Source organism: Fomitopsis serialis (genome assembly GCF_022376445.1).
Source record: "Fomitopsis serialis strain Sig1Antser10 chromosome Unknown B0H18scaffold_15, whole genome shotgun sequence".
Taxonomy (NCBI): domain Eukaryota; kingdom Fungi; phylum Basidiomycota; class Agaricomycetes; order Polyporales; family Fomitopsidaceae; genus Fomitopsis; species Fomitopsis serialis.
Window position 1 is genome coordinate 451379 of NW_025954975.1, and position 26440 is coordinate 477818.

At 54.2% G+C, this 26440-nt stretch overlaps 11 protein-coding genes across 11 annotated transcripts; 5 read left to right on the forward strand and 6 right to left on the reverse strand.

The window, feature by feature from the left end:
- Positions 1–56: 56 nt before the first annotated feature.
- On the reverse strand, positions 57–1696 carry B0H18DRAFT_120799 (uncharacterized protein). The gene is made up of 2 exons (XM_048036244.1): positions 1279–1696; positions 57–1219 (listed from the first exon to the last, which is right to left on the reverse strand). The coding sequence occupies exons 1-2, from the start codon at positions 1490–1492 to the stop codon at positions 186–188; spliced, it is 1248 nt and encodes a 415-aa protein (XP_047896426.1). The 5' UTR covers positions 1493–1696; the 3' UTR covers positions 57–185.
- Positions 1697–2324: 628 nt separating this feature from the next.
- On the forward strand, positions 2325–5662 carry B0H18DRAFT_1116681 (uncharacterized protein; the record flags this gene model as incomplete). Its single annotated transcript, XM_048033472.1, has 18 exons — positions 2325–2735; positions 2794–2922; positions 2977–3084; positions 3137–3269; positions 3320–3386; positions 3440–3504; positions 3539–3792; positions 3844–3907; positions 3965–4045; positions 4104–4150; positions 4197–4286; positions 4338–4421; positions 4475–4540; positions 4593–4693; positions 4770–4831; positions 4875–5052; positions 5129–5289; positions 5352–5662. The coding sequence occupies 18 exons, from the start codon at positions 2325–2327 to the stop codon at positions 5660–5662; spliced, it is 2412 nt and encodes an 803-aa protein (XP_047896427.1).
- A 60-nt stretch (positions 5663–5722) lies between these two features.
- Positions 5723–9655, reverse strand: B0H18DRAFT_1116682 (P-loop containing nucleoside triphosphate hydrolase protein; the record flags this gene model as incomplete). The annotated part of the gene is made up of 25 exons (XM_048033473.1): positions 5723–5925; positions 5981–6049; positions 6100–6161; positions 6212–6466; positions 6517–6532; positions 6587–6613; positions 6659–6863; positions 6911–6937; positions 6986–7166; positions 7224–7504; positions 7553–7696; positions 7748–7761; positions 7814–7892; positions 7953–7973; positions 8024–8203; positions 8252–8331; positions 8390–8442; positions 8494–8559; positions 8610–8656; positions 8709–8746; positions 8796–8910; positions 8964–9029; positions 9076–9242; positions 9298–9557; positions 9612–9655. 25 exons carry the CDS (start codon positions 9653–9655, stop codon positions 5723–5725), a joined length of 2700 nt encoding a protein of 899 aa, XP_047896428.1.
- Positions 9656–10701: 1046 nt separating this feature from the next.
- B0H18DRAFT_992190 (uncharacterized protein) lies at positions 10702–11132 on the forward strand. The gene has a single exon (XM_048045108.1). It carries the CDS (start codon positions 10837–10839, stop codon positions 11104–11106), a length of 270 nt encoding a protein of 89 aa, XP_047896429.1. The 5' UTR covers positions 10702–10836; the 3' UTR covers positions 11107–11132.
- A 77-nt stretch (positions 11133–11209) lies between these two features.
- On the reverse strand, positions 11210–12802 carry B0H18DRAFT_1143782 (Alpha/Beta hydrolase protein). The gene is made up of 6 exons (XM_048035668.1): positions 12517–12802; positions 12335–12460; positions 12171–12280; positions 11994–12100; positions 11763–11921; positions 11210–11700 (listed from the first exon to the last, which is right to left on the reverse strand). Exons 1-6 carry the CDS (start codon positions 12519–12521, stop codon positions 11365–11367), a joined length of 843 nt encoding a protein of 280 aa, XP_047896430.1. The 5' UTR covers positions 12522–12802; the 3' UTR covers positions 11210–11364.
- Positions 12803–12907: 105 nt separating this feature from the next.
- B0H18DRAFT_992194 (uncharacterized protein) lies at positions 12908–15234 on the reverse strand (the record flags this gene model as incomplete). Its single annotated transcript, XM_048045109.1, has 10 exons — positions 12908–13394; positions 13430–13535; positions 13576–13625; positions 13755–13889; positions 13935–14153; positions 14249–14383; positions 14413–14666; positions 14726–14815; positions 14862–15055; positions 15222–15234. The coding sequence occupies 10 exons, from the start codon at positions 15232–15234 to the stop codon at positions 13106–13108; spliced, it is 1485 nt and encodes a 494-aa protein (XP_047896431.1). The 3' UTR covers positions 12908–13105.
- Positions 15235–15330: 96 nt separating this feature from the next.
- On the forward strand, positions 15331–19769 carry B0H18DRAFT_1209167 (FACT complex subunit SPT16). The gene is made up of 14 exons (XM_048036308.1): positions 15331–15453; positions 15509–15622; positions 15676–15760; positions 15818–16095; positions 16147–16554; positions 16603–16767; positions 16826–16947; positions 16999–17434; positions 17482–17652; positions 17703–18012; positions 18067–18368; positions 18421–18710; positions 18765–19102; positions 19156–19769. Exons 1-14 carry the CDS (start codon positions 15388–15390, stop codon positions 19275–19277), a joined length of 3207 nt encoding a protein of 1068 aa, XP_047896432.1. The 5' UTR covers positions 15331–15387; the 3' UTR covers positions 19278–19769.
- B0H18DRAFT_1209168 (uncharacterized protein) lies at positions 19751–21838 on the forward strand (the record flags this gene model as incomplete). The annotated part of the gene is made up of 2 exons (XM_048036309.1): positions 19751–19962; positions 20030–21838. The coding sequence occupies exons 1-2, from the start codon at positions 19897–19899 to the stop codon at positions 21836–21838; spliced, it is 1875 nt and encodes a 624-aa protein (XP_047896433.1). The 5' UTR covers positions 19751–19896.
- A 244-nt stretch (positions 21839–22082) lies between these two features.
- B0H18DRAFT_121022 (uncharacterized protein) lies at positions 22083–22705 on the reverse strand. The gene is made up of 3 exons (XM_048036356.1): positions 22456–22705; positions 22260–22395; positions 22083–22207 (listed from the first exon to the last, which is right to left on the reverse strand). The coding sequence occupies exons 1-3, from the start codon at positions 22520–22522 to the stop codon at positions 22141–22143; spliced, it is 270 nt and encodes an 89-aa protein (XP_047896434.1). The 5' UTR covers positions 22523–22705; the 3' UTR covers positions 22083–22140.
- On the reverse strand, positions 22492–24664 carry B0H18DRAFT_992199 (uncharacterized protein). Its single transcript, XM_048045110.1, has 3 exons — positions 24447–24664; positions 22673–24383; positions 22492–22598 (listed from the first exon to the last, which is right to left on the reverse strand). Exon 2 carries the CDS (start codon positions 24371–24373, stop codon positions 22889–22891), a length of 1485 nt encoding a protein of 494 aa, XP_047896435.1. The 5' UTR covers positions 24374–24383; positions 24447–24664; the 3' UTR covers positions 22492–22598; positions 22673–22888.
- A 600-nt stretch (positions 24665–25264) lies between these two features.
- Positions 25265–25582, forward strand: B0H18DRAFT_872474 (uncharacterized protein; the record flags this gene model as incomplete). The annotated part of the gene is made up of 1 exon (XM_048040229.1): positions 25265–25582. A coding segment is annotated over one exon (318 nt), but the record flags the coding sequence as incomplete, so codon positions are not given.
- Between the last annotated feature and the right edge of the window lie 858 nt (positions 25583–26440).

Consider the following 26440-nt stretch of genomic DNA (forward strand, 5'->3'; position numbering starts at 1 on the left):
AGTACTGAACTGAAGCTGAAGTTTGCCAGTTGGCGTACGAATGATCCTTTATGATACTATCCTGTTAGGCTGTCGTGGACTGTACACGTGGTGCTCAAGTACGACTTGAACCCACTGCAATGCCATACAATGCGCGAGAATATCTACGACCAGTATAGCGCAAGTTACTCGTTTCCTACCGGTAACTATCCCAGAGCGGTCGAGGCCATGTTGAAGTCGCCGCAGTGGCTGAGCCGATCGACCACTCCGTCAAAACGTGAGGCATGCTCCTCCCAGTGTATGGACCGTACTGGTGTGACGATTCGCAACTCTGCGAGTCTCGCCCCTCCAATTCGCAAGCGTTCTTCCACGCAATCATACAAGCTGAGCAGCATCTGCTCGATGTCCCCCTCTACCGCTTGTTCAGATCCTAACAAGAGGTTCTTCAGCTTGGGCCAAGGGGGCGCACCCCCAGATAGTCGCAAAACCTGAAAGAGCTCCTCAAAGAACGGGAACTTCGATAGCAACCGCACATTGCGCAGGTGCGGAAACGATGCGCACAGCTGCGCCCACTGTTCTTGACGAACGACACGGATGCCGCCACTCGTTACGGTGAGCGAGGTCAAAGAGCGGTGAAACATGCGGGGCAGCTCGGCGAGCGCATTTGGTAGGAAGTGGTCGTAAGGGTCCTCCGTAGATTCGAACGTTATCCGGACAGTGGGGTTCCTGTTTTTGTAATCTGACCGCTTTGGATCTGCCCAAAGGGCGAACCACTCCCCCCCTACCTGCAGCCAGACGGAGCGGACTGCCTGCAAGGGGCCGACGAGCTGGGTGTCTTCCGGGAGCATTGATGTCAACGTCCTCATACCGACGGGGACGACAGGAGACTGGTCCGGCGTGTAGAGGGCCCCACCCAGGAGCAGGACGCGAGCACTGGACGGGATGGATAGCCGCGAGAGAAAAGCATTACACTGGGCGGATTGGCCGGTGAAATGTAGTGTTCTCAGGCAATTGAGCGCCACTGGGCGACGCGGCAATGGGAGACCTGTGGAAGGTAGCACAGGGCCGGAATGTAGGACAGCTACCTCCCGTATGTACGGTGCTGCCTCTAGGAGATCGACCACGGCGTCCACCGTTGGTAGTCGGCGTCTCGGTATAGAAGTGAGATTGAGGTGGTTAGATTGGGTAGCACTAACCCATCCCAGTGAATGGATACGCTGTCCAAGGATAGTGTTCGGAGCTGAGGGAAATGGGCACTGTTGAAGCGAAGATGTAGAGGGCTGTTGAAGTCGAACATACATGATAGCTTGAGCACTGTAAGCCGATGCATCGGCCCCTCCAGCATCGACAAAAGAGAGGCTTCATAAAGCGAGAGCAAGGAATACGGCTGCAAGTCCAGCCACGCATACGGTGGAAGTGCGGCGCGAGTATGTTGTTGACTGGGCGCGCATGGATGGCAGATGGTCGAACGGAGCGGGACGTCGCATCGTGAAGGAGACATGAAGGTCTGCATCTCTCGAGCGCAAGAGACAGAGTTGTATGAAGGGGACGCTATCACTGAGGTCAATGGCAGACCATGCTAGCGGAGAGGAGACCAGAGTCGCCCGCCAATATCGGCATACGCCCATCGGTTGGATCGCCCACTTCGAACCCGGGCCACGTTGTCTGAGGGACTCAAGAACTTGCAAGAGGAGTTCGGATGGTAACCGGCTCACAGGCAAGGTCGAGTTGTGAAGCTCGCGAAGGCGGCAAGCATACAGTCTCGATGCAGACGACGCCGCTTTGGAAAGGGCCCATTCACGAGTATCCGACGGCGGCATGCCCTCGATCTGTCGTATGTCATCCTCAGTGAGTGCAGGATAGGTCTGTGCAAAGAAGTCGTCTTCCGAGTTGGACTGCGAGGGGGTTTCGTGAATGCGATTCATGGTCGCGCAAGGACCAAGGTTACTATGTAGGCTACGGCTTTCCGTCCTAATGCCCGTCACGGTCAGCCCGCTTCCGCCATGACTCGTATCTGACACGACACTTACTGTAAGTCGTCAACCTTGCCAATGAAGCTGCAGTTCGAGAGCAGCGCTGTATGTACGCAAGGAAACGAGTAACGAGTTGAGTTCGGATGAGACTTGGGATGAAACAGAGTCGGCGCCGGGCGCTCAGAGTCAGGCTCAGACTTGGCTCGGACTCTGACTGTCGACATCCAGTCCACTCCCTACTGCTGCTGCACACCGGTCGTCTCTAGCCTGGCTTGGTGAATATACTTGCCTGACTGCACAGCCTGTTTTGCCTATTGCGTTACCTACAGCGCGGGTCGCGCTCATCACCACAACCTAAACGGGAACTCGAAGATGCTCGCTGCAGCGACCTCCTTCTTTGCGCGCACGAATATCTCTCAGTCGTATAATATCGGCGGTCCATCCTTGACTGGAAGCCGCTCATCGACACCAGGTCCATCGGGTCCCTCGACGTCTGCGATACCGACTGCGACTGCACATGCACCTCCGTTCAATGTCGGGCCATGGCGAGTGCAGTCGGCCACCCACAAGACGACGGCGAAGCGTGTCTCTGTCTGGAGTGCGGACAAGCGTAGTCAGGAGATGGACCGGATGGGTCCCGCGTCAAGGGAGAGGACAATCGAAGTGTTGAAGACAGAGGTACGTCGCTATGCCGCTGGTCAGAAGGCCATAACGTCTGACGAGCTGACGGCGTGGTGGTACAAGGCTTCTGCCTGTCTAGGCTGCGGCATCCGTGTATTCTGGGTTAGTGGCTGGTGTGATGTCTATGTTTCCTGATGCTCAGTCGCCCCCATGCGCAGAGGTGGTTGAACCACTGGAGGAGACCAGAAGCGAACTCATATTTGCAACTGAGCCAGTGCTCTCGTCCCTCCATCTATCCGTGCCGGGCTCCTTCCAATATACCCCTTTGGTCGAATTGGACGAGGTTGAGGTCCGTTCATCCCGTTTGGCTCAACCGATCCCTCGTGTGCCAACCCATATTTAGATCCAGAAGGGGATCCTGCAAGTCTGCAAGGGGCTCTCGTTCTTGCACACGTCTGCTCGTACGATTCACACGAATCTGACTCCGGAGAGTATCCTCATCAACAGCGCTGTGGGTCTGGTAGTTGAGTGTTCCATGACATGCACCCTGAATCGTTTTCCAGGGTGACTGGAAGATTTCTGGGCTCGGGCTGACGATCCCGCTCTCTGCGCCCGGGGGAGGCCCCACGCGTTGGGAGTTTCCGACCTTCGATGGGAGAGTGTCTCCATACACACAGCGCTCCTTTGACTACATGGGTGCGCATCCTAGCTTCGCCTGCCGATTCGCGTCATTGAACAATTTGTAGCACCCGAGTACGCGTTGGACGAGGTCCTGGACCCAGCGTCAGATCTGTATTCGCTAGGCTGCCTGATGTATGCGGTGCACTGCAAAGGTAACCCACCGTTCAAAAACCATGGCAGCATAGCTCTCTCCGCGAGAACGCTGGCAAGCCCTTGTCTGGCATGGAGCGTCTCGACCCAGATCTGCGAAGTGCGCATTCTCCAACTCACAGTGCGTTGATCAGATCGCTCACGTCCCGAGGCTAGCCCTTCTCGGCGCCCTCATCGCACGACATCCGCAGAGCAGACCATCGCCTGGTTCCCTCCCTCCATGCGTTCTTCTCCTCATGCCATCTCGACGCTTAACTTCCTGGACCGATCGAACTTCGCAGCGAAGACCCTAGAGGAGAAGATATCATTCATGAAGGTCTCACAGGCGTCCTTGCAAATTCTCGAGGGCCTACGGACACGCAAAATTCTACCATCGCTCCTTGAGGAGGTTCGTTTGTCGCTGTCTTTGGAGTTGAATGCCGACTGAAGTATGCCATAGATGAAAGACACACAGCTGCTCCATATATATTGCCTAATATATTCGCCATCTCGCAGATCCTATCGTCAGCCAGTTTGCTACGCTTGTACTTCCGGGTTTGAAGCCACTGTTCGCACTGAAGGAACCACCAGCGAACATGCTGACGCTATTGGAAACCTCCAAATGCTCCAAGAGAAGACGGAGAAGCCTGTCTTCCGCGAGCGTAAGTAGCGTCCTAGTACTAGTCTCGTGTATAGGACTGAAACTGAGTTGTCCTTCAGACGTTCTGCCGCTTGTCTATAATGCGTTGGAGTCGGAGCATGCTGTCGTAAGTAAATGTCATACAGTTAGAAGACGAAGCTGATCTGTAGCAGGTGCAAGAACGGGCATTGAGATGCGTGCCAGACTTGTGCGAATCGATAGATTACGCAGAGGTCCAGGGTGTCCTATTCCCTCGTGTCGCTGTACGTGTTTGCATCATCGCCTAGGGTCCTTATCCTGAGAAGCTCTTGTAGCTTGTCTTCACCAAAACACGGATCTTATCCGTCAAGGTCGCTACGTTGCAGACGTTCCTCGCAATGGTGAAGACATTAGATCAGGTGAGCTACAAGCGGTCTAGCCAATAAGCGCGCAGATCCTGACGTACATCCAGACGAGTCTTACGCAGAAACTCGTGCCTCTGCTGTCGAAGATCAGGACCAAGGAACCCGCTGTCACTGTGAGTTCTTGGTTTGACGAATGTATGCACCTCGGTACTGAACGACATCCAGATGGCCACGCTGGCTGTTCAAGAGGCTACGGGCATGAAAGTGGACCGCGAAGCTGTCGCAACGTTGGTGTTGCCACAATTGTGGGGATGTCCATGGGTCCTGTAAGCGCTGCTGTACTAACAATGCGAGACACTGGCTCACTGTGCTGTGTGCTGTGCAGTGTTGACCGTCTCGCAGTTCAAGCGGTTCATGGAGGTCATTCGTAAACTCGGTGATCGTGTCGAACGGGAACATGACCAGTACTTGCGCGACTCTCAGAGGACTGAAGATAGGTCTCCACAGCTGCCAACGGAACGGGAACACCATCGCTAGGCGGTGCTGTCGACTTCGAGAGCCTAGTGAGCAATGGAACAGCTGTCAGCAACGGCTCTCTGGCCACAGTGAAGGCCGATACCGTCATCGACTCGTCGAAGAACTGGGAGGATGACGTTTGGGGAAGCATATTCACGACAACCCTGCTGTGAGCCCGCCTCCTGTCTATCGTGCGATCTTTGCTCACCGTCGGCTCTGTCATTCCAGACACCAACCATGCAGAGTCCCGGATTTTCGCCTGCAATATCACCACCACCTGCAGTGATGCAGCCCTCACAACCCTCCCAGCCCCAAACGCAGTCCTTACCTTCGTCTCCGAGACTGTCGACGACGCGTATTAACTCTGCCGCGAAGGGAACTCTCAATCGGCAGAGCCGTGGTCTTGGTGCTAAGCCCATACCGCCTACTTCATTCACCCTGTATCCTTCGACTCGGCGCCCGCGTCAGCTCCAGCACAACACAGGCCATCCCTATCATCAGGGACTATGCAGGCGGCGACGCCGTCGTTTATGTCTAGCCAGGCGCCAGCTCCGAATTACAACATCTCGCTCACGGCGACGCCACCACTGACCTCCATGTCGTCACCGCCTCTGACCTCGATGGGTGCGCCAGCCATGACTATGTCTACGCCACCCCTGTTCGCATCATCACCAAGTATGAGTGCCCCGCTTGTACCGTCCAAGCCTGCGCAGCCATCTTGGTCAATGCCGAAACAACTCACGAAGGATGATTGGGGCGATTTCGATCCATTAGCGTAGGCTTTATGCGCCACTCGATACTCTCATTGAATATGATACCATGCATGCTGTAACGACGAGCTACGCCTTCTCCACCTCGATCCCTTCAGCGGCTCGTACAGCCGTCGCTGGAATGATTGTGTCCTGGGTGGCAGCAATGGGTTCGGGATACTCCGGTATGAGATCTACGTCAATAGGACGTCCAAGGATGGCCTTGAGGACGACCAGGGCCCCAGTCTTGGATGACACTAGATTGCCTTCTTTGCATGTAGGACTGTCGATGCCTGTTGACAATTGGGATGAGGTCGTGCAATCTAAGGAAGAGGAACTGTTCCTCACATGCTGCGCAGCCTTCCTGACAAGGACAGGATTCGACGGTGTCAAGAGCCCTCTGCAAGAGGTCGGATACTATGCCAATGTAAGAACGCTTCCCTGTGTGACGGGATCGATGTGCCTACCATGGTCGAACGTTTTGACGGCGACGCCGCCGTTTGTTCCAGTAGGGTCATAGAAAATCAAGCTACGATACTGGGTCAGTTGGGCAGCGATTGAGTAGTATGCCTCATTTACCGCGCCGGTCGCTTCCTCTGAGAAGTAGTTGCCTTGTACTCCTTTTCAGCCACCTTGCACTCTGTTTTCAGGTCTGCTGCTAGCGCAAATTGATTCATGAATGCGTGTTCTGCTGCATGAATGGCTTCTGCAGCATTGATGCCGCAGTTCTTCATGAGATCGAGAGTCGGTCTCGGCACGTCCATCCACATTCCCGTACTTGTGCGCTCCCAAGGCGGGGTGTCGAGGTCGACGGCATCAATTATAGCCTTGTTCCTACTATGGAGTCAGGGAAGTTGACGAGAATCTGCGAATGCAAGGCCAACCTGATCTTGAAGTAACCTATCGCAGAGGAGTATAAGCAATAGATAACGTGGAAATATGACGGTGCCTTACCAAAGACGACGGTCTTTAACTCGACACCTACAGGGGGGGCATAAGAGGCGTACAGGGCTGGAAGAGACTTACGTACGGCCATAGTATGCGCGCCACGGCGATCCTTGATCTCTCGGATGCGATACGTCTGGGCCGCGTCAATATTGTGAAGTCCCTTCACGAATGTAACATATGAGTTGTGCAATGTCTGTAGTAATACTAACCTCGGTTCGGTGATCCAATTTACATCCGAGCGCAAAAGTCTGGCGGTCTTTGAGTCATGGCTAATCTCTTTCACCTAAGACTTGTGAGTGTGCAAGAAGCATCGATGTCAATGCTACGCACGATGAACGTCAATCCTTGGTGTATGAACTAGAGGCCATATGAGATTCACATCGCAATACAAGCAGGGAGACTCACCACTCCGCCTTCATACAGCTCGAAGAGAGCTCTTGAAACCTCGACCTCTTCGAGGATATGAGGATGGCCTCCGGGTTTGCCCATTCTGGTCACGTCTATGACACTATACTTCTCTTCTTCTCCACCTCGAAGGGAGATATGCTTAGCTGGGAACGGCAGGAACTTCGGATGTGTATGGTACCTTTGCGGGCAGACCTCCATCAATAGAATAACTATCCGGACGCACAAGATAACCCACCATCCATCCTTGTCCCTGGTTAACCGTGTTTCGCAGATCTCTCTCATACTCGGGCCGAAGTAGACTTCGTCATCATCCATGAGAGGCATTTCATGCGCCGCACACTGTAAGTGTGCCTCTAGTATGACATTACTATCCAGGTCAATAACGAGCTCATTCATGGGCTTGTCAAATAGCTCTGAAGGATTCTTGACGTAGTGCTGGTCGATAGGAAACTGATCTGCGACGAAGACGGCCAACGCATCTCGGGCTCGCCGACCCGCTCTACCGGCCTGCTGACGCTGGAAACGGCGTGAGTCCAAATACATTCAGCGATGTATGATACCTACAAAGCTAGCTAGGCCCCCTATTGGAAACCCAAGCATGATGACGGCGTCCAGGACACCGATGTCGACACCCAGTTCCAAGGCATTCGTGGCGACAATGCCTAGTAGATTTCCGGAGAATGCTTCCTTCTCGATCTTGCGTCGATCCTACGGTAAAGGTGAGAACGATCGGGCTGATTAAGCTCCTCTGATACGCACGTATTGTGAGTAGCCTGTAATGCAACCCCCTTGAGCAGCAGTATTGACAGACCTCCAGAGACGCACCTCCGCGATATGCCATGACGCGTTCCAGAATGTCTTGCCGACCGTCAGCCGCGAGTTCAGTGTGCAGAGCTTTCATGGCCTGCAGACCGGGTCGAGCATGAGTGTGAGCAGTCACAGTGCTATGCATACTCCTTCTCACCAATTCACAAGTCTTCCGGATCTGCCCAGGACGCGTTTAGTACTAGCGTGCCGTGACTGTATCGCACTTACCTTACAGAACAGGATGACACGAATGCCGCGGGCCATCAAGAGTCTCATCAACCGCGTAGCTTCTGTCAACGAACCACGACGACCAGACGTCTCGTCCATAGGGTCTATGAGTGGAGGGTTCCACACCAAGTAGTCTTTACGACCAGATGGGGCACCGTCTTCCGTGACCTCCTCGACATCCTGCTGGGAATGTGAGGATGATTGCACTGCATCGGCCACATCACATACCTCAATGCCGAAGATATTCTGCATGTGCTGCTTAGGTTTTGCGATGGTCGCACTGCAAGATACGAAGCGAGTCCTCCTATCTGCAATGTTTCCCATGCTGAGCATTGCACGTTTCGCATGCAGACGTGAGCTACTTACTACCAACGGCAGCACACACTCTGCGAAATCTACGCATGACCTGGGCGACATGACTACGGAGTGATCGTCAGCATGCAACGCAGATAAGTTACATGTCAGCATACCTGCCGAAGATGTTGGTGTAGTAATGTAATTCATCGACAGCGACGAGTTTCAGGTTCTTCAGAAACCTATTGCGCTGAGTAAGACATGCGATGTAAGGCTATACGGGCTCGCGCACCTTCGCCACAGATCTTCATGCGGGAGGATCGAAGCATGCAGCATATCCTGGGACATCATATTCAGAATTATTGTGCGTGGTCACCGTTGTTACCCTCACGAAGTTGGTAAAAATCACGGAAGCGGACTCGCGTATGCCTGTAGACAAAATGAACAGCCTCTCGGGACACGTTGTCAAATTACTGACCTGCTCGAGCCTCTTGCGGTGTGTCACCATCGTAATTGTACACTTGAATATGTTCTAGGCCTGGACATGAATATAGTAGCTGCTCGAGCGCGAGTCTTTGATCTTGGGCGAGAGCCTAAAGATTACCGTCAGTCTTTGACAACTACACCAAGATTTTGCAATCCTGACCTTGGTTGGGTATATGAACATAGCTGTTGATGTCGGGTCCTCTTCAAGAAACCGTAAGACAGGGACCTTGCCCGAATTAGTCGGCGGTCTATCGGTTCACTCTGGCACGCACCTGGTATATGACGCTCTTCCCAGACGCAGTGCTGGTAGAGACTATGACATGTTTGCTTTCAGACAAGGCCCTGATTGCAGCGACTTGATGCGTATACAAGGAGGTTATCTTCCGCGAGTCCCGCAAGGCTTGCGCAATAGTCTCCGATAGGGGATGGTCGAGCTCGTCTGCCACTTGTGAATAAATCCTCACTATGCTCGAAGTGAAGGCAGTGAGGCGTACCAATATCACCGTCTTTGGCGTCCACGATCCGCCTATCAACGACCTGGTCTTGGTACCACTCCTGCTCTTGGATCTCTTCGATAACTGCATTGATAGTTGGCCGGTCAGCAGGGTCTGGCACGATACGTTGGTCTCCTGTTGAACCAGATTGCGATAGCTGGTTGAATGACCTTGAGGAGGGGTCAATAGGAATGTGATCCCGGGCGGCAGCCTGAAGTAGTACCACCGGGTCATCGTGCTTAGATGTTGCTTCAAGCAGTCTGGATACAGGGATGTTAAACAATGGACCAATGATTACATTCTTACTCGTTCACGGCTGTATGAAACGGTCGTTTCTCTTCTCGATGAGTTTCTTCATGGCCCCTGGTGTCAGAGCCGGCGGGAGTGCATAGACGAATCTACACAATGCTCAGCCGGGTACTTCTCAGAAGAAGTACAACTTGCAGACCCTGGATTGGAACTTTTCTTCCCTCTGGAGTTCTCTTGTAGATCCAGTACGAGAACATGTTCCTCTTCATCTACTGTGGCGCCCAGATTGGAAGTGGAGCCCCCTTGAGAGCTGAACGCGGCGTAGTCCGGAGAATTGTCACGTCCTTAGACTGCCCTGAGACTCGGCATGGATGCGAAGTTCTGCTTGGGGATGTAGCAAACATGACTGTGTCAGGCAGAAGAGCTCTGTGCCATGTTAGGGCCCCAAGCACTCCTCGGGATTATTTACTTACTTAGTTCAGCGACTTTCGCAAGATTAGTGGTCTGGAATGGTGTAGCGCTTCAACTGAAACAGACGTTGCGCGACGCACTGCTTTAACAGCCCTTCAACCGACTGACGGACGACCGGGAAGTGATCGCGAAGTTCTTTCGCGACGAGCAAAACGCAAGAACAGTATTCAATGCCTATGCAGTGACCGGTTCAGTGCTATGAGAATAAACGAGGACTAATGTACCTTGAAAATCTACGTTCGTGTCTCTCGGGGTAGCATATTCAGGTCGTTAGACTCAGGACCCAAGGCGCACAGACCTTGAAGAGCTACATGACCATGATTGTTAGCGAATCTCATCGTATGATTGGAGGGCAGCTGCTTTACCGAGTCAAAGTATTCTGGCCAATTGAGAGGCTCTGTTTGTTTTGTTGCCCTTCCCCTTATTCGATGTATTAATATCCGCGGCTTCTTGGTGGTACCCGTCGCGTTCTTGCTAGCTTCTGGGATTTCGCGTCGTCAGTAGTTGTTTTCTCTTTCTTCCACTACTTCCTGCTTGGTTCGCAGATGTCTCGGAGGCATGGTGCTGTTGCCGGTGGACTGGATGTCAGTGAGACCAGTGAGAGAGGCGCCCACGGCGCGTCGCCGCGACGCGTGACAACGCGGTGTGACAGTCAATGAGCGATCTTGCGCGTGTCGTCACATTGCGTTGTAACAACGTTCTCCTCGCTGTCCTGACCGTCACCTCCTCGCGGTGCGGACCTCCCTAACAGTGAGCGGAGTCTGACTCTCGTTTCATCCTTGTCGGGCTGATTCGCTATCGTGTTACCTTCCACCAGCGATGCGTCCCTCATTACCCCGCCTAGTGAAGGTCGTCCCCAAGAGCCAGCTCGTGCAGCAGGGCATCCCGCTCAAGCGGGCGATACCAGAGCCAGTGCGCTCGGACATCAAGCAGCCATCGCTCATCGAGGTGCTCTTGAAGCGGAAGGCGGACGCAGGCGAAAACTACCCATCGAACATCCGGATAGAGCCCGAGCTGAAGATGGCACACTTCAGGCGCTTCCCGAAGGAAGTTGGGATGGAGTTGAAGGAGATGGCTCGGGAAAAGTGATGCTGTGGGGGTCGATAGTTTGATCGGTGCGTATGGTTATTCACTGCTCGTGAATTGTACTGACATGCTCAGCTAGGTGGAACAGACCACGGCTCACGTTGGCCAGGTCGGTCAATCTGGCCCTATCAAGCGATCAAGCTCAAGTCGCAGCCGTAGACTTGTTAGATTGGGCGGTCATACTGCAGCACGATACGGGCGGGTTTCGTAATGAGGATGTCTAGATTGCATATGCACACACTTCGCTGGTACATACGTGGGTTACGGCCCAGACTTGGCCGCCAATCTGTCCCGTCCCTCCTTCACGACCTGCTCCAGCAATGCGTTGAATCTATTCTTACATTGCACCTGTATCCCATGGCCGACATCTTCCCACTCGACCAGCTCAGCCTCTGGCATGTGCTCCTTGATGTACCGACTGCTGCTCGGTGGAACGAGATTGTCCTGGTCACCCGTGATAATCAACACCTTCGGTATCGACTCAGAAATGTTGCGTAGTCGCTCGGGTGAGACATTGTGCGAGATGGCTGCTGCCATCTGAGAAAGAGCACCGAGCGGCTTCTGCGGACGGGTGACCTCGATCCTCCGGCGGTACTCCTGAACATAAGTAGACGCTATCAGAGTGGGGGGGAGGCGGCGGCTCGATAAGAATCACTCACTTCAGCTTGTAGCTCAAGATTCGTGCGGCCTTGAGGGTCATCCTCTGCTTTGGCGTTCAGCCAGTGCTGCGGGAATAGCATGCCGAGGATCATCGGGATCTTCGCTTCAGGGTCAGAGATCACAAGGAGCCTGTAGAATACGCCACACTCAGCCTTCGGCTCGAGGATAGCCAGTAGCGACTTACCTCGCCAAGGTGGTGACGCCTTTCACCTAGTCTGCTTCAGCTCAACCAAGTACGAGAAACGTCTCACAACGAGCTTACCGATGGAAAGGCGGAACGAATGGTGCGCTGTGCTCGAGTCACCGCGAGCGCAAGAGAAACGATGCGCTCTGGAATCTTAGTGGCCAGTTCTAAAATTCGCGTTGAATGATGATATTCGCTTGCGCTGGAGCGGAGCGTGACATACCGAGCGCAATCATTCCTCCTAAGGATATGCCAACGACATGCAGATCCCGTTCTGCCGTCCATCCGACGTAGTCTAGCAGGGTGACGACATCGTCTGCCATGGCACTTGTCCTGAAGGAAGTGTTCACTAAACCATCTACATGCTCTCGCATGATACGGACGTACGTGTACGGTCCCATAGGCGCACCACTGTTCCCAACACCTCTGTTGTCGAAGACGAGCACCGAATACTCCGGCTTCTTGCTGAAGTAGTCCACCTGTGGGAACCACGCGAAGGACGTGCTGTTCAACCTGCATCACATCTCAGACATTGCTTCACAGATCACAGAAAGTGCACGTCCACTCACCCCATGATGAGCACTATCTTCTCCGGGCCCGTGCCATGTTGCTCGAAGTATAGCGAATGGCTCTCGAGCGGGTCGTTCCCGTTCCTGATGCGAGATACGGGGCAAAGCCTTTGCGCGTGCAGGTCTTCGCGTCAAAGATGGTTGGGATAGCCTGCACATCTGCTTCTGTCTGCACAGGAACCGTGTCTGAGCTCATTCTGAGAGGTGTGTTGAGACAATGTGGTCACCGTGACGAAGGTTAGACATAGCCTCGAGACAGGTCACAGTCCGGGTCGCGGGGACGTTAAGTACCGCGGGGTCGCTTAGTGGCAGCATACATAAGCACATATGGCAGTATGCGCAGTGCATGCCCGACTTCATCTGTTATTAGCACTTTAGATCATGAACGTTGAACGTTGGAACATGAATCTTTGGTGTTGAATAAGTATGCCGACACGGAGGTCTTCTCATGCATAGTGCCCGTCGCTGGACTATCTCAGCTGCACACGGACTGTCACCAACCGGTTCGAGCAACACTTCTTCTAGATACTCCAGTGCTGTAGTACATACAAGAGACAACGATACGAGGTACGTCATATCGTCAAAATCACTACTGCAAGGCAGTCGCGACTACCTTGAACGTACCATTGGGCAGCACGCTCGCCCTCTGGCCGATCGACACCCATCCATCGCCTTCCTCGATCTCTGCGTCTTGGCGGTGCACCGGCTTCCCTACGCTAGGGCCGTGGATGTGCAACGCGCCAACAGGGTCTCCGCCGCTCTCGATGTCCGCGTCGTTGACCCCGCGCAGCTTCGCCTCGACGTTCACGGAGGGCGGGCCGACAGCGGCGAGGTAGGTCAACGCGAAGGAGTCGACGGCAGAGATTTGTCTCTGCTTCCTGCTCGGGAAGGTTTGCAATCGAGCGGGTGCGACGCAAAGACGGGACCGGCGACAAGCGGGTGAATGTGCGCGTTGACGATCGGGACGGAGAGCGCGATGCGCATCGGCACGAGCAATTGCGACTCGATAGGGCCTTTGTCTGACGTCAGGAATTGAGATCGGTGTGCTGCACTGATCACGTACCTCCAGCACTGACCGCAGCACGATGGTACCAGCAGCCTTCCCAGGACTTTACGCGAGCCGCATCGAACACAAGGCGATCCCAGAGGCTTGGCGTGTCAAGAACCCCTCGGACAGCGACGCGTACTTGTGGCGCCACGCGAAAGAGTAGAGGACGACGACTTGCGAGCCTCCTCACCACGGCCGTGAGAGGGCGTTCAGGTGGGCGGGCGTCACGAACAAGACCGTGGGCGACGGGATCGGATATTTGGTCACAGAGCGCAGGTCAGCCAGCAGACTTGCAGGTGAGTACGGCGCATCAGGGGTGTGGTGGCTGGGCGAAGCCGTCAGCATCTAGCGCACTATAATAGCCTCAAACGTACGTGGACCGGTGATGAGCTTTGTGCTGTCCAACGTGGCGAAACTGGTGCCCTCGTAGATCGCAGTATATGCGACGGCGCGCCCGTACGGCGTAGAGAGGGAGGATGCGGAGACGATCGTGTCGAGCGACGAAATTGCGCTGGACAGAGGCAGGAGATTGCGTGTCGCAGCCACTCCAGCAGTTAGGTTTTCGTGTGTGAGTTGAGTGCCTTCTAGCCTCCGGCGGCGTTAGTGTGGAATGCACCGTCACGACATCCTGTGGGCCTAGAAGATCATTCAATTGGTTTCAAATATAATAAGCTTGCCACGTACTGGGGGTCGAGAACGGGAGCCTGCTTCTTGCGACCACGGGTGTAGACATCCTCCCACTTCAGCAGCTGGACATGCTGAGCAGAGCGCAGGTGCTTGCTATCCACATCGCCGACCACAACGACGGTGGGGTAAGTACTGTCGTGGGAGTCATAGAGGTCTCCAACAAGTGCGGCAAGAGGGTAGTGTCCGTCACAATCACGGACGGCGGGTGATTCTCTAGGACAGGCGACAGCAGCGCCAAAGAGGACACCACAAATGAGGGAATGGAATATGAGGCCAGTGCCAGGTCGGTAATAAGGAACTCGATGCCGTCGTTCAGCAGCAAGAGGACATTTGACTCTTGCGGGACCACTTTGGCAGTCATTATGAGCCCGGCACCGAAAGCCGCAGCTCGGTCTCTCAGCTCGGGATTCGTGATCTAACGCCGCGCAGTCCGTCAGACAGACGTGCAGATAAGTGACGGTGCGCGTCACGCACTTTGGTTGACCAGAGCGTTCGAGGGGCATCCGAGGCAGGCTTCACGAGGTCCAGGAGCACTTGTTCGTCTTTGCCAGGCCTCACAGGGAACTGCGACATTGTCAGGCACTTCTCACGCATGCGGACGCGCACTTACACGACCGAGCATTCCAGTGCTGTAGTTTCGATAGACCGCGCTCTCTCCAGGGTGCCTGACGCGCGCGACATCGCTCTGGCGACCGAGGAGAATGGGATGCACGAGAGACTGGGGCTTGTACAGGTTATGGAGGAGGAACAGACAGGCCGCTACCAGACCCAAGATGATAGTGAGGTCGTCTGTGAGGAGATAGTCTGAGACGCCATGGCTTAGGTCGCTCAAAGAGCTTGTCGTCGTTGTCGTCGTTGTCGACGCTGCCGAGGTCGCAGCTGGCGTGGCCGAATAGCAGGATGTTGGCGCTCATAGTTGCGGGCAAGGGCAATGTCACGGAGTCGTCACACTTGTCGCGCGCTTGGTCACACAGCCACGGCATGTGTGACGTTTTGCGCGTGTGACATTCGACGCGCTATTCAAGCTCCGCCGCGACCGTGTCTCCTGGTGGCCACAGGACGCGTTCTCCTGCCTTCAACCGTCACCTCTCTCGTCCTGCACACTCATATCCTACTGTATTCTAGCCGGACGAGTCATGTCTGTGCAACTGAATGCATCTCTCTTCAATCGACGTCTCCAAATCATCCTCGACGCGTGGAATGTGTGTGCGCAGACTACCTCCAAATTGACGATGATGGCTTACTTATCAGCGTTAGAATGCAAGCAATGAGAGCGACTATAGCTCAATAGCTGATGTGGATGCTATGTTTCTACCGGCAGGCGACCCGGCAGGAGAAGACGAGCCTATCCGGAAGGGTGTTGCGCTCCAGGTAAGTGCTTGCTGAGAGTCCATTGGGATTTCGTTGAGCCCAGAGTCGCGTAGACATGGCTTCTGGGCTATGAATTCCCCTCTACCTTTATGCTGTTCCTCAAGGACCGAATCTGCATCCTTTGTTCGGCGTCCAAAGGTACGTCGATAAATGGTTTGATCGAGATACGTTGTCATTGTGCTCATAATGCTACAGCTAAGATTCTCTCCCAAATCAAAAATTCTGGCGCTCCGGTGGCCATAGATATCTTCGTTCAAGCAAAAGCCAAGGACCCCCCGACGGACGCCCTGCCGCGCTTCTTGGAGGCCTACACTGCTAACAAGCGCGTCGGCACATTGACAAAAGAGGCGCGGTCCGGGAAGTTGATTGACGAGTGGGCGAAAACATTGGATGCAGTGGATAAGAAACCGGCGCTTGTTGACATTGTGCCCGCCGTGTCTTCTTTTATGGCGGCGAAGGACGACGAGGAGCTGGTGCGTCTTGTCTGCGACTGTTAGCGATGCACGGTCTGATGTGCCGAGCAGAAATCCGTCCGGACAGCGGCCAGCCTCACGTCAACTCTCTTGACACACTACACGGTCACAAAACTGGAGACTATTCTGGACAGGGAGTCGAAGATCAGCCATGAGACATTCGCCCAACAGATCGAGGCGCGGTTGGGTTATGGCGAGGGTGACAACGCCAAAGGGCCCGACATGAAAGTGTGGAGCAAGGGCAAGGGGCTCACCGACGTGGACTGGGCATCGACAGAGTTCTGCTACACCCCTATCATTCAGTCACAGACGACGAGCAGTGGGTACGACCTAAGCCCAGCTGCGGAATCATCGTCGGACGACATAGCGCACAAAGGTGTGTTCCTAGTGAGCCTCGGCATGCGCTACAAGGGTTACTGCGCCAACCTTGGCCGAAGCTTCATCGTAGACCCATCGAAGGTGAGTGAATACTCAGTTTTATGACCGTTGTACTGACCGGCCCCATAGGAACAGGAAGCGATCTACGCACTATTACTTTCGCTACAGTCCGAGATGCTCAGCCAGCTCAAGGACGGTGCCGTCGGGCGGGAGGTGTATCAGCACGCATTGCAGTATGTCCGAGACAAGAAGCCTGAGCTGGAGAAGAACTTCGTGAAGAACGTGGGACATGGGGTATATCAACATGCTTGTTGTCGATCGTGACCAGCTTGCTCATTCCATGTGTCAATAGATGGGCATGGAGTTCCGTGACTCGCAATATCTGCTCTCGGCCAAGAACGTGCGCAAACTGCACTCTGGAATGATTTTCAACCTTGCGCTGGGCTTCACTGGCCTTGAGCACGACGGCAAAAAGTATGTATTGAAACTTATTGTGCGGGAGCATGAAGCTAACCTCTCGCCTAGGTACTCCTTGCAGCTCGTTGACGCGGTTCAAGTATCGAACGAGAAGGCTGTCTGCCTTACGTCTGGCGTCAAGTCCATCAAAGATACGATGTTCTTCCTAAACCAAGACGATGATGGCGATGCTAAGGCTGCGCCTCCGAAGAAGCCTTCAACTACGAAAGCGAACGGGAACGCGTCACCTGTCAAGAACAAGATGGCCGGCGGAAAGGTGCTCCGTAACAAGACCCGAGGCGCCGCACAGGAGGAGGCCATTCATACGGCGACTGCGAGGATTGCGGAGCATCAGAAAGAGTTACACCAACGGTTGCAGGACGAGGGATTGACAAAGTACTCGGAAGGTGGCGGAGGAACTGGGCGTAATGAGGGTAAAGGGTGGAAGCGTTTCCAAAGCTACAAGGGTGAGGCAGCTCTGCCGAAGGAGGCAGAGAGTCTGCGGGTATGTTTCCTTAGCTGTGTAGATGAACTACGCTGATGTCTGGTCAGATCTTTGTTGACCGGAAAGCGCAAACCATCATTCTTCCTATTCATGGGTACGCTGTGCCATTTCATATCAACACGATCAAGAACGTCAGCAAGAATGAGGAAGGCGACTTCACTTATCTGCGGGTCAACTTCCAGACGCCAGGTCAACTTGCGGGAAAGAAGGAGGATACAGTAAGTGTGGCGCTCCATTAACCCGAGCGAGGCAAACTGACTTCCTGCAGCCGTTTGAGGACCCGGATGCCACCTTCATCCGTTCTGTGACATATCGGTCTGCGGATGGACACCGTTTCGATACGCTCTCGAAGCAGATCACAGACCTCAAGAAAGAGGTGAACAAGCGCGAGGCGCAGAAGAAAGAGATGGCCGACGTGATCGAGCAAGACACTCTCGTCGAGATCAAAGGCCGCAGACCTGCGAAGTTGCCCGAGGTGTTCATTCGGCCTGCATTAGATGGCAAACGTTTACCGGGTGAAGTCGAGATCCACCAGAACGGTCTGAGATACCAGTCGCCGATGGGATCTCAGAAAGTTGGTACGTGTGCTATCGCCGCATTACACCTAGCTATCTGCTGATGGTGACTTTCAGATATCCTATTCAGCAATGTCAAGCACCTCTTCTTCCAGCCTTGTGATCACGAACTGCTTGTGATCATTCATATTCATCTCAAGGCTCCTATCATCATCGGTAAAAAGAAAGCACACGACGTGCAGTTCTTCCGCGAGGCGTCCGATGTGCAATTCGACGAGACCGGGAACCGGAAGCGGAAGTACAGGTACGGCGATGAGGACGAGCTGGAACTTGAGCAGCAAGAGCGGAAGCGGAGACAGATCCTGAACAAGGAGTTCCGCTCGTTCTCAGAGAAGATCGCAGAGGCGGCAACAGCATCGGTACGTCACAGTTCTCGTTGCTCTGTGAGAGATGCGCTGACGAGCGGGTTAGACCGGCGACACACTCGAACCTGACATTCCCTTCCGCGAGCTCTCATTCGAAGGTGTACCGTTCCGTACCAACGTCCGGCTGCAGCCAACAACCGAGTGCCTCGTCCACCTCTCGGATCCTCCATTCCTTGTCGTCACACTGTCTGACATTGAGATCGCCTCTTTGGAGCGTGTCCAGTTCGGTCTCAAGCAGTTCGATATGGTGCTCATCTTCAAAGACTTTACGAAAACACCGCTCCACATTAACTCCATCCCAAGCTCACAACTCGATGATGTGAAGCAGTGGCTTGAGTATGTATCTCGGCTTCTGCATGGTGTTGCACCGTCCTGATTGCCTTCTCCTAGCTCTGTTGACATCCCGCTAAGCGAAGGTCCGGTCAACCTGAATTGGGGACCCATCATGAAGACCATCAACGAGGATCCTTACGAGTTTTTCCAGCACGGTGGCTGGACCTTCTTGGGTGGCTCAGCAGGTGGAGAGGAGAGCGATGCGGACGACGTCTCGGACTCCGAGTCAGAGTTCGAGGCTGAAGAGGAGCAGTCGGAGAGCTCCCAAGCTAGCGAGAGTGACTTCTCCGATGATGGCTCCGATGCTAGCGCCGACGAGGGCAGTGGCTCGGACTTCGGTTCGGACGATAGTGACGGTGATGATTGGGATGAGTTGGAGAGGAAGGCGGCCAAAGGTTCGTTCGATGCTTTGGATTGGGGTGCAGCACAGAGCTGACTTTCACTGTAGCTGACAAGAAGCAAGTTGAGACAACCAGAGCCGATTCTGATGAAGATGTTCGTCCAAAAACGAAATCCAAGCCGAAGCCGAAGGCAAAGGCCAATGGAAATGCGAAGAGCAAGAAGCGATGAGCGATGGCGTTTTGGTTGTATCCTGTCTTCGCTAACCGTTCTGAATCATGACCTCGCATCTATCTCATATGTATACTTAGTACTGTACGTCCGCTGAGGTGCTCGTTGATGGCTTCATATCTGACATTGCGTCGAGTGGGCATGTTCCGTTTTCCTCCCAATGCCTCAACCGAGCCTGCGTACGAACAATCTTCAATTCTGTGAGGCTTGCCCCTCCTCGTGAGCGATCCTCTATGCGCAGCCGTACACGCCGTGCACACCTCGAAAAGAGGGTCCGACCAAGCAGCACAGTGTACACCACCCGAGGGTCGTAAGGCCTGGACAAACGCCTCCGAGAAGGAAATACCACTATAGTGATTGCGCACTGTGCTAGTGGTCACATCCGTCGACTCGAACGTGACCCAGTGGAGTGAGATCGAGCGCGGGCTTTACAAGTGCTTAAGTTATATATGTCAGGCTCCACGAAGCACAACTTGAGAACTTCGCTCTTCCCATACCTGGAGCCAAAAGAAGAGGATCGCATGCAAAGAGCGGAAGAGCAGTGTGTCTTCCAGGACAACAGACATCTGCATCAGTAGTGGCTTCATGCCGACGGGGACGACAGAAGTTAAAGAACCAGATGTCTTCAAGTTGTCCGCAACGAACGCACGGTTGTAACTTCACGGCTAGTCTTGGTCTGTTCGAGGTGTGTACTTTCATGATGACGTGGTACACTGTGATAGCATTCAAGTTGACCGAATGCTGTCTGACAGGACCCAGTAGCTCTTCGGATGGCCGAAACGTGGAGCCTGTCTGACAGCGCATTGCTTGCCCTGCCAGACGACCTTGAAGATCGCATATTAGAACCGCAGGATCACTCTAGACAAGAAATCCGTGACTGGACTTCTGACAAAGAGTCGCAGGCCTTACAACACCATCTATCGAACATCCGAGCTCTACACAACTCAACCCTCACGGTGAATTTGTTGCCTAGCGAGATTCTAGTCGAAATCTTCCACATCGCCACTGCGACCCGCGACAGCGTAGCATGGACGGCCAAGACCATGGGTGTATGTCGCTATTGGCAAGACATAATCGCACGGACGCCTCTCCTATGGAACGAGATTGACTTATCGAAGCAGCCAGAGTTCGTAGATCTCTGTCTGGCACGCTCCGACGACACAGGCATCAGGCTTCATCTACGCATGCAATTTTCCCGCCATGGAGTGCCCACTGCAATTGACTATCCTGCCATTGCTTCCCTCCTCGCGCCACATCATCCACGAATCTCGTACGTAGACCTCTATGTGAACCGGTCCCATCCAAATCACCGCAGCGAGGATCCCCAGGCTTTACTGAGGACGCTGGAAGCTTCCCTACCAGGGCTGAGGTCGATGGCCCTAGCGACGGGGCCCGAGTTTTCGCTGAAGTTGACGCAGAATCACCTGCCTAACCTTCGGAACCTCTCGCTTTCTGGCCTCACGATAGCTTGGACTAGTTTACCATTGCCGAGCCTAACATCCTTGAGACTGAGCGACGTTGTACATCCCGACGATCGCCATCATGGCTGCTTAGCCTCCCTCCTGGATGTACTTGAAGCATGTGATGGCCTGGAGAGGTTCACTTACGAACAATGGGAGGCCGTCGCTGGGATCCCGCCAGTCGCAATAGATCGCGTTGTGCCATTGCCTTGCATGCAGCATTTCTTCGTTTCCGGGCTACCGAAAGACATATCGGAGATCCTCGCACACCTCTCTCTACCACGGGGTGCTCACCTGTCAGTCGAGCTGCTCGACCTTCAAGCTGACGGGATCACGGACTTCGAACATCTACCGGTCCTCGACGCTGTCTTGCCGCGCGACGCGACGCGCTTGCCCACTCTCAGGGATGTGCGGCACGTCATGGTGCGGTTTGAGCATCTAAAGCTCACCGTCCATGCGGACGAAGACCGTTCGAAGTTCTGGGAATCACAGGCCTGGAAAGCTTCTGGCTGCAATCCACCGCCCGGGCCTGATGCGGCCGAGGACGTCCCTATCATACCGCCTCTCTGCATGGTATACCATCTGCCAGGCTCGGAGTTCGATGATTACCTCCTTCCCAGCGTTATGTGTGAGCTCAGCAAGTTTTTCCCATCGACCTTGGAGACGCTCCTCATCCGTGGGGTCATGGACGTCGTCAACACGGAGACCTGGATCCAGCTGCTCACGGCCTTCCCGGATCTCGAGCACCTGGAGATCATGTCGGAAGAGTGCGACATGAAGTCCTTTCCACAGGCCCTGGAGCCGACGCCAGCCGTGACTCCATGCCCGCGTCTGCGCAAACTGGCGCTGCGATATGAGCCGAACGAAGAGGACGGTGGTCGGAAGCTGCTCACCAGTCTGTACAGCGTGCTGCAGAAGCGCGACGCGGCTCAGACTCCCCTGGAGTCGCTCAGTCTTCAGGTTAAGCCTGTGGCCGACGAGACAGTCTTCACGCCTTCCGGAGTCATCGGCCGCTTGCCGTCAGATTTTGATGACATACAGGCGAGTTTGGAGTGCATGGTCGACTCGCTGGAGGTCATGTTGTTAATTGATGGTGACTGAACTACGGGTGTCGTGGGCTGAAACGGGTGAGTGCTTCAATCATTGCATGCGAGGACTGCTGAATGATGACACCCAGTTCGCGAAGGGGCTTGTTCAAGAATGTTATACACGTAACGCATTGAATGCAAGTCAAGTATGTATGCTGCACCAACAGGTTGAGCGACCAGCTTCGGACGATATAACATAGTCGCAGTTAGCCTGTAGCGACCGATCTCGGAGTCCGAGTCGGTGATTTCGACAACAGCATTCCAAAATCTCGGCGCACCCAAAACAAGTGGAGCTGTAATTTGTACAGCTAGGACTCAGCAGTGGATGAGACCGTTCGGAAGGTCGACGGACGAGAAGGGAGAGCTCGTCGGTGACAGCATTCTGCTGAGCCTTTTAAGGCAGGATCCGACTCCGTACATGGTCTAGGTCATACCTCCGCAAGATATAAATGTCAATGAGACGACTTCGCGACCAGGCGAGGTATTCGCGGACTCTTGCGAGCGATGTGGGCTCCTCGCCGACCGAGATGACTAAGCGTGCCCGGAAGATGGACTCGCTTGACATGACCTCTCGCTATAACGCATGTAGAGTTCTGGGAAGAGACCTAATTGGATGTCACCCCAACCTACCGGGTCCATAGTTCGGAGCAACTTGAATGTGCAGCGCCGAACACGTAGTGCAAGACAATGGGATCATCTGGTGAGAGATGCGACGGCCTCGGGGGAGATCATGGCTACGGAGCTAGATACATTAAGTAGCCAGGGTAAAGTTCCTGTCAAACCGCAAGATATCGGCGATGTTACTAGGTCGCATCCATTGATGACAGCGAAGCATTGATAGACGTACGTGAGTTCTATGGCTCTACTTGCTCGACAATGCCGAGTCCAACTTTGCAACCGGTGACAATGAAGTATCCCAAGAACAAGGCTAGCCCGTACGCTGCGTCACGAGACAATGATGGGTTGCGAATTCAGAAAGAGCATACTCCCGAGCAATAGCACAAAGATTCCACCGTGCATCTGGGATGTCCACGCCTCGGACCTGTGGACGGGGTTTACCGATTCAAGATGGGTTGTTGTATCCTCCCCTCCAGTCGTCCCAACGAACCGTGGCCACGTAGCGATGAAACCACTCCTTGTCTTCCGGCGCAAGCTCGCAGCAATCGCGCACGTGCAGGAAGTTCACTGTCGACACCAGGTGTCCAGGCTCGTCATCCTCCACGAAGCCGGTTGCTGCGTGTGCGTCGCGGCGCGCCTCGAAGAGGGACCGCAGGTCCGAGCTGCGAAACTGCGTGCATCCGACGATCGTGAGCCCCTTGAGGTACCGGCAGACCCAGAACTCTCCCAGGGGTGTCGGTATTGGCATGGCAAGCGCACGTATGATCTCCGAGCACAAGCCGTCGCATGAAATGAACCAGGCCCGGCGGCACGACTCCTGGCCCTGCGCACCCGCGAGGAGGCTGAACAGTGCCATCGCATTTACAATTCCTTCCATGCTGATTACGTACGAGTCTCCAAGTTGAGCGGGTGTATCCATCGAGCACCGCGTGTACGACGCCATCTCGGCGTACGAATAATCGAGGAGTCGGTTGTACTCCGAGATGATGTTGCCCGTCATATCGATGAAGTCGATGACATCCCAAGTCATAGTCGATTCCAAAATGGGTGGTCCGGTATATGAGCAGTCCAGTTTCAGATTGGCGAGCTGGACTTTATAGAGACCGTTGCAGCTGGCGAGACAGCTCAAGAGGTCGACGAGCGGGAAAGGCGGGTGATGCGAGTCGTACTCCAGCAGATAAACACCGTCGAGGCGAGGTGGCAGTGGTAACCGAGGAAACGGCTTCACGTACACCTCGCGGAAGGGGAAACCGCCCATGTAGAGCCACAAGAGCTTAGGGGCGTGGAACTCGCCATCCAGGGATGGCGCCGCTTCAATGCTTGCGACGGTGTCGTCGATCACGGAGCTGAGCCTGAGCAATATCAGCTCGTCCGCGCACCCAACAAGGTCGACGCGAGGGAGTGGAAGTGAGCTGGAATGGAGAAGCCGCACGCGAAGAGTTTGCCATCTCTTCATATGAGGGGAAAGCACGTCCATGACGGCCTTTACATGAGCTTTCTCTGTAGGATCCCCCTTTGTATGCGGTCGCAGGGCATCTCTTCGTAGGATGTAAATGTCGATGAGGCGGTCTCGCGACCAGGTAACATAGTCACGGATTCTTGCAAGCTGTGGAGGTTCCTCGTCGATCCAAATAACGAGGCATGTCCAGAAGGTGGAAACGCTTGCCATCAGCTCTCGCCAAAGACAACAGACGGAGGTAAGCGACTCCTGGAACGGCCACCTGAAGTTTGGGTCGCTACGAGGTAGACAGGGATCTGGTTCGTCCCAATCCGCTGCGAATGAGGCCATTATTGTCGAGTCCGACTCAACATCGAGGACGGCACGGAAGATCATCAGGAGGACATCTGGTGGGAGGACGCTGATGGGGGCGGAGGACTTGCGGATAGATGAAGAGGGTTCGATATAATAGCTCGTGCACTGCGCGGGCATATTCAATGGCCTGTGCCGTCCGCTAGTAGTATCAGTACCAAAAACGTGGCGACAAGCTGACAGATATACTGACGAGCGAGTTTGTTCGATGCTGGATTCAGCTCTTCCTGAGGCCACCATGAGCTTGGTAGATCTTGTGCAATGAATGATGATTATGGAGGCCGCGGCCCCTGATTTTCGTCACTTGAAGCCTGTGTTTGCATTCCCAGTCGAGCAGGAATTGGTCTCCCCTGATAGGTACTAGGCCCTAAGCCGCAGACCCTTTTCACCGCAGATAATACGTACGCGGACGTAAGTAGAATATTTGTGCACATGGAAAAAAGCAGAGTGTCTTCGGAGGATGTTTGAAATCCGAGCCGAAAGTAACTTAGGAAGGAAAGTCATCAAAAATAAGCGGTAATTACCAAATATGCAAGCAGTTTTGGTCAAAACCTTGAAAACCTTGCTGGCAGTGACAGGAACATGCGGCGAAGCGGTTCTCCTTAAACTTACTTGGCTCCTCCTCCGCACTTGCTCATACTCGTTGGCAGGCCAGTCAGCCAGCCTGTCAGCGCTTCAGCATTGACAGCAGTGTAACCTTGTATGACCAGATTCAGTAGTAACCGGGCAAGCGTTCTGATTCGGACTGCAGGTGTCCAGCTTCTACACAGGTGACAGAGTGCACAATACTGTCGACGTGCTGCGATAGTTCAGGATCAGCCAAGGTGTGTCGCATGCGACATGATCAGTTCGCGGAATTGGATACTGACAGCAAATTCCTGGTTGCGTTTCACAGCCTTTCGTAACAATCAGGTTCGGTCGCTGATGGCCAGGCATTATTTGCTTCAAGATGCGCCGCTTACATTACAAGATGTCGATCGCACACGCCTACAAAGCTGCTCCAGGCAAGAAATGCGCGAATGGCTCGCCGCTAGGGCGCATCAGCTCGAAACGGAACTACTGAGCGTCAAGAATCTGCATAACTCAACGCTCACCATCACGCAAATCCCCAACGAGCTGTTCCTCGAGATCCTCCGCCTCGCTTCTCCGCCAAATTACGACGTGTCATGGATAGCCACAGCGATGGGTGTGTGCAGACACTGGCGAGACATCATTGCGGCGACGCCTCTCCTCTGGTGCTCATTCACATTGTTGCAAAACGTGCGGTATATGGAGCTGTGTCTGGCACGCTCGAAAAACACGTCTATCTCTATGGACTTTCGGACGGACGAACGGTTTCTTCGAGGACTCGGAAGACCCGGCAATGATCTTAGCCGAGTCGTTGAGCTGATGGGCTCGCATCTTTCACGGCTCATACATGTGGACCTCCACATTGACCGCTGGGATTCGCCGAGAGAACCAGCCGTTAGTCGTCTGGTGCGATTACTACTGGAGTCCTGTTTACCTCGACTCACGTTCGTGAGCCTGGTGGTTAACCCTGGCTTCCGCATCACCCGGTCCAGCAAACCCATCAACTTCCGCTCGGAGTCACTCTTGGCCATCCGTACAATCATCCTCTCTGGCGTTCACATATCCTTAAACAGATTGTATATCCCTCACTTAACAAAATTGGTCCTTTGGGATATCAAGCATACCGGCCGTGAGGACGGGTTCCTGTCCTCACTACTAGACCTTTTCGAGAGATGCGTCCGGCTACGCGAATTCAAGTTCACATACGAGCAGGGGAGAAGGTTGGTTCCGCAAGTGGTCGATGCAAGTCGCATGGTGTCGCTACCGCAGATGAACCTGTTCTCAATATCGGGATTATGTTTGGATATCGCATCCGTGATGATGCACCTATCGCTACCGCACCGCACCGCGCTTTCGTTGGACGGTACGGACCACATCGCTAGTAATGCTGGCTCCGGCTCTCGTACCCCATTAATCGGGGCCGTGTTACCACTGCATTCCACGCACTCGGCGGCCCTCGAGAAGGTGCACTTCGCAATGATTTGGGAGCACCGAGATAGCTTTCAGATCTCCGCGAAGGCAGTTGGCACGTTCGGCGGAGAACCAACTCTACGAGCCACGTTTCCGCTGGGTTGGCGATTTTCGCTCTTGCGCGACGCCATGCTAGAGCTCAGTTCC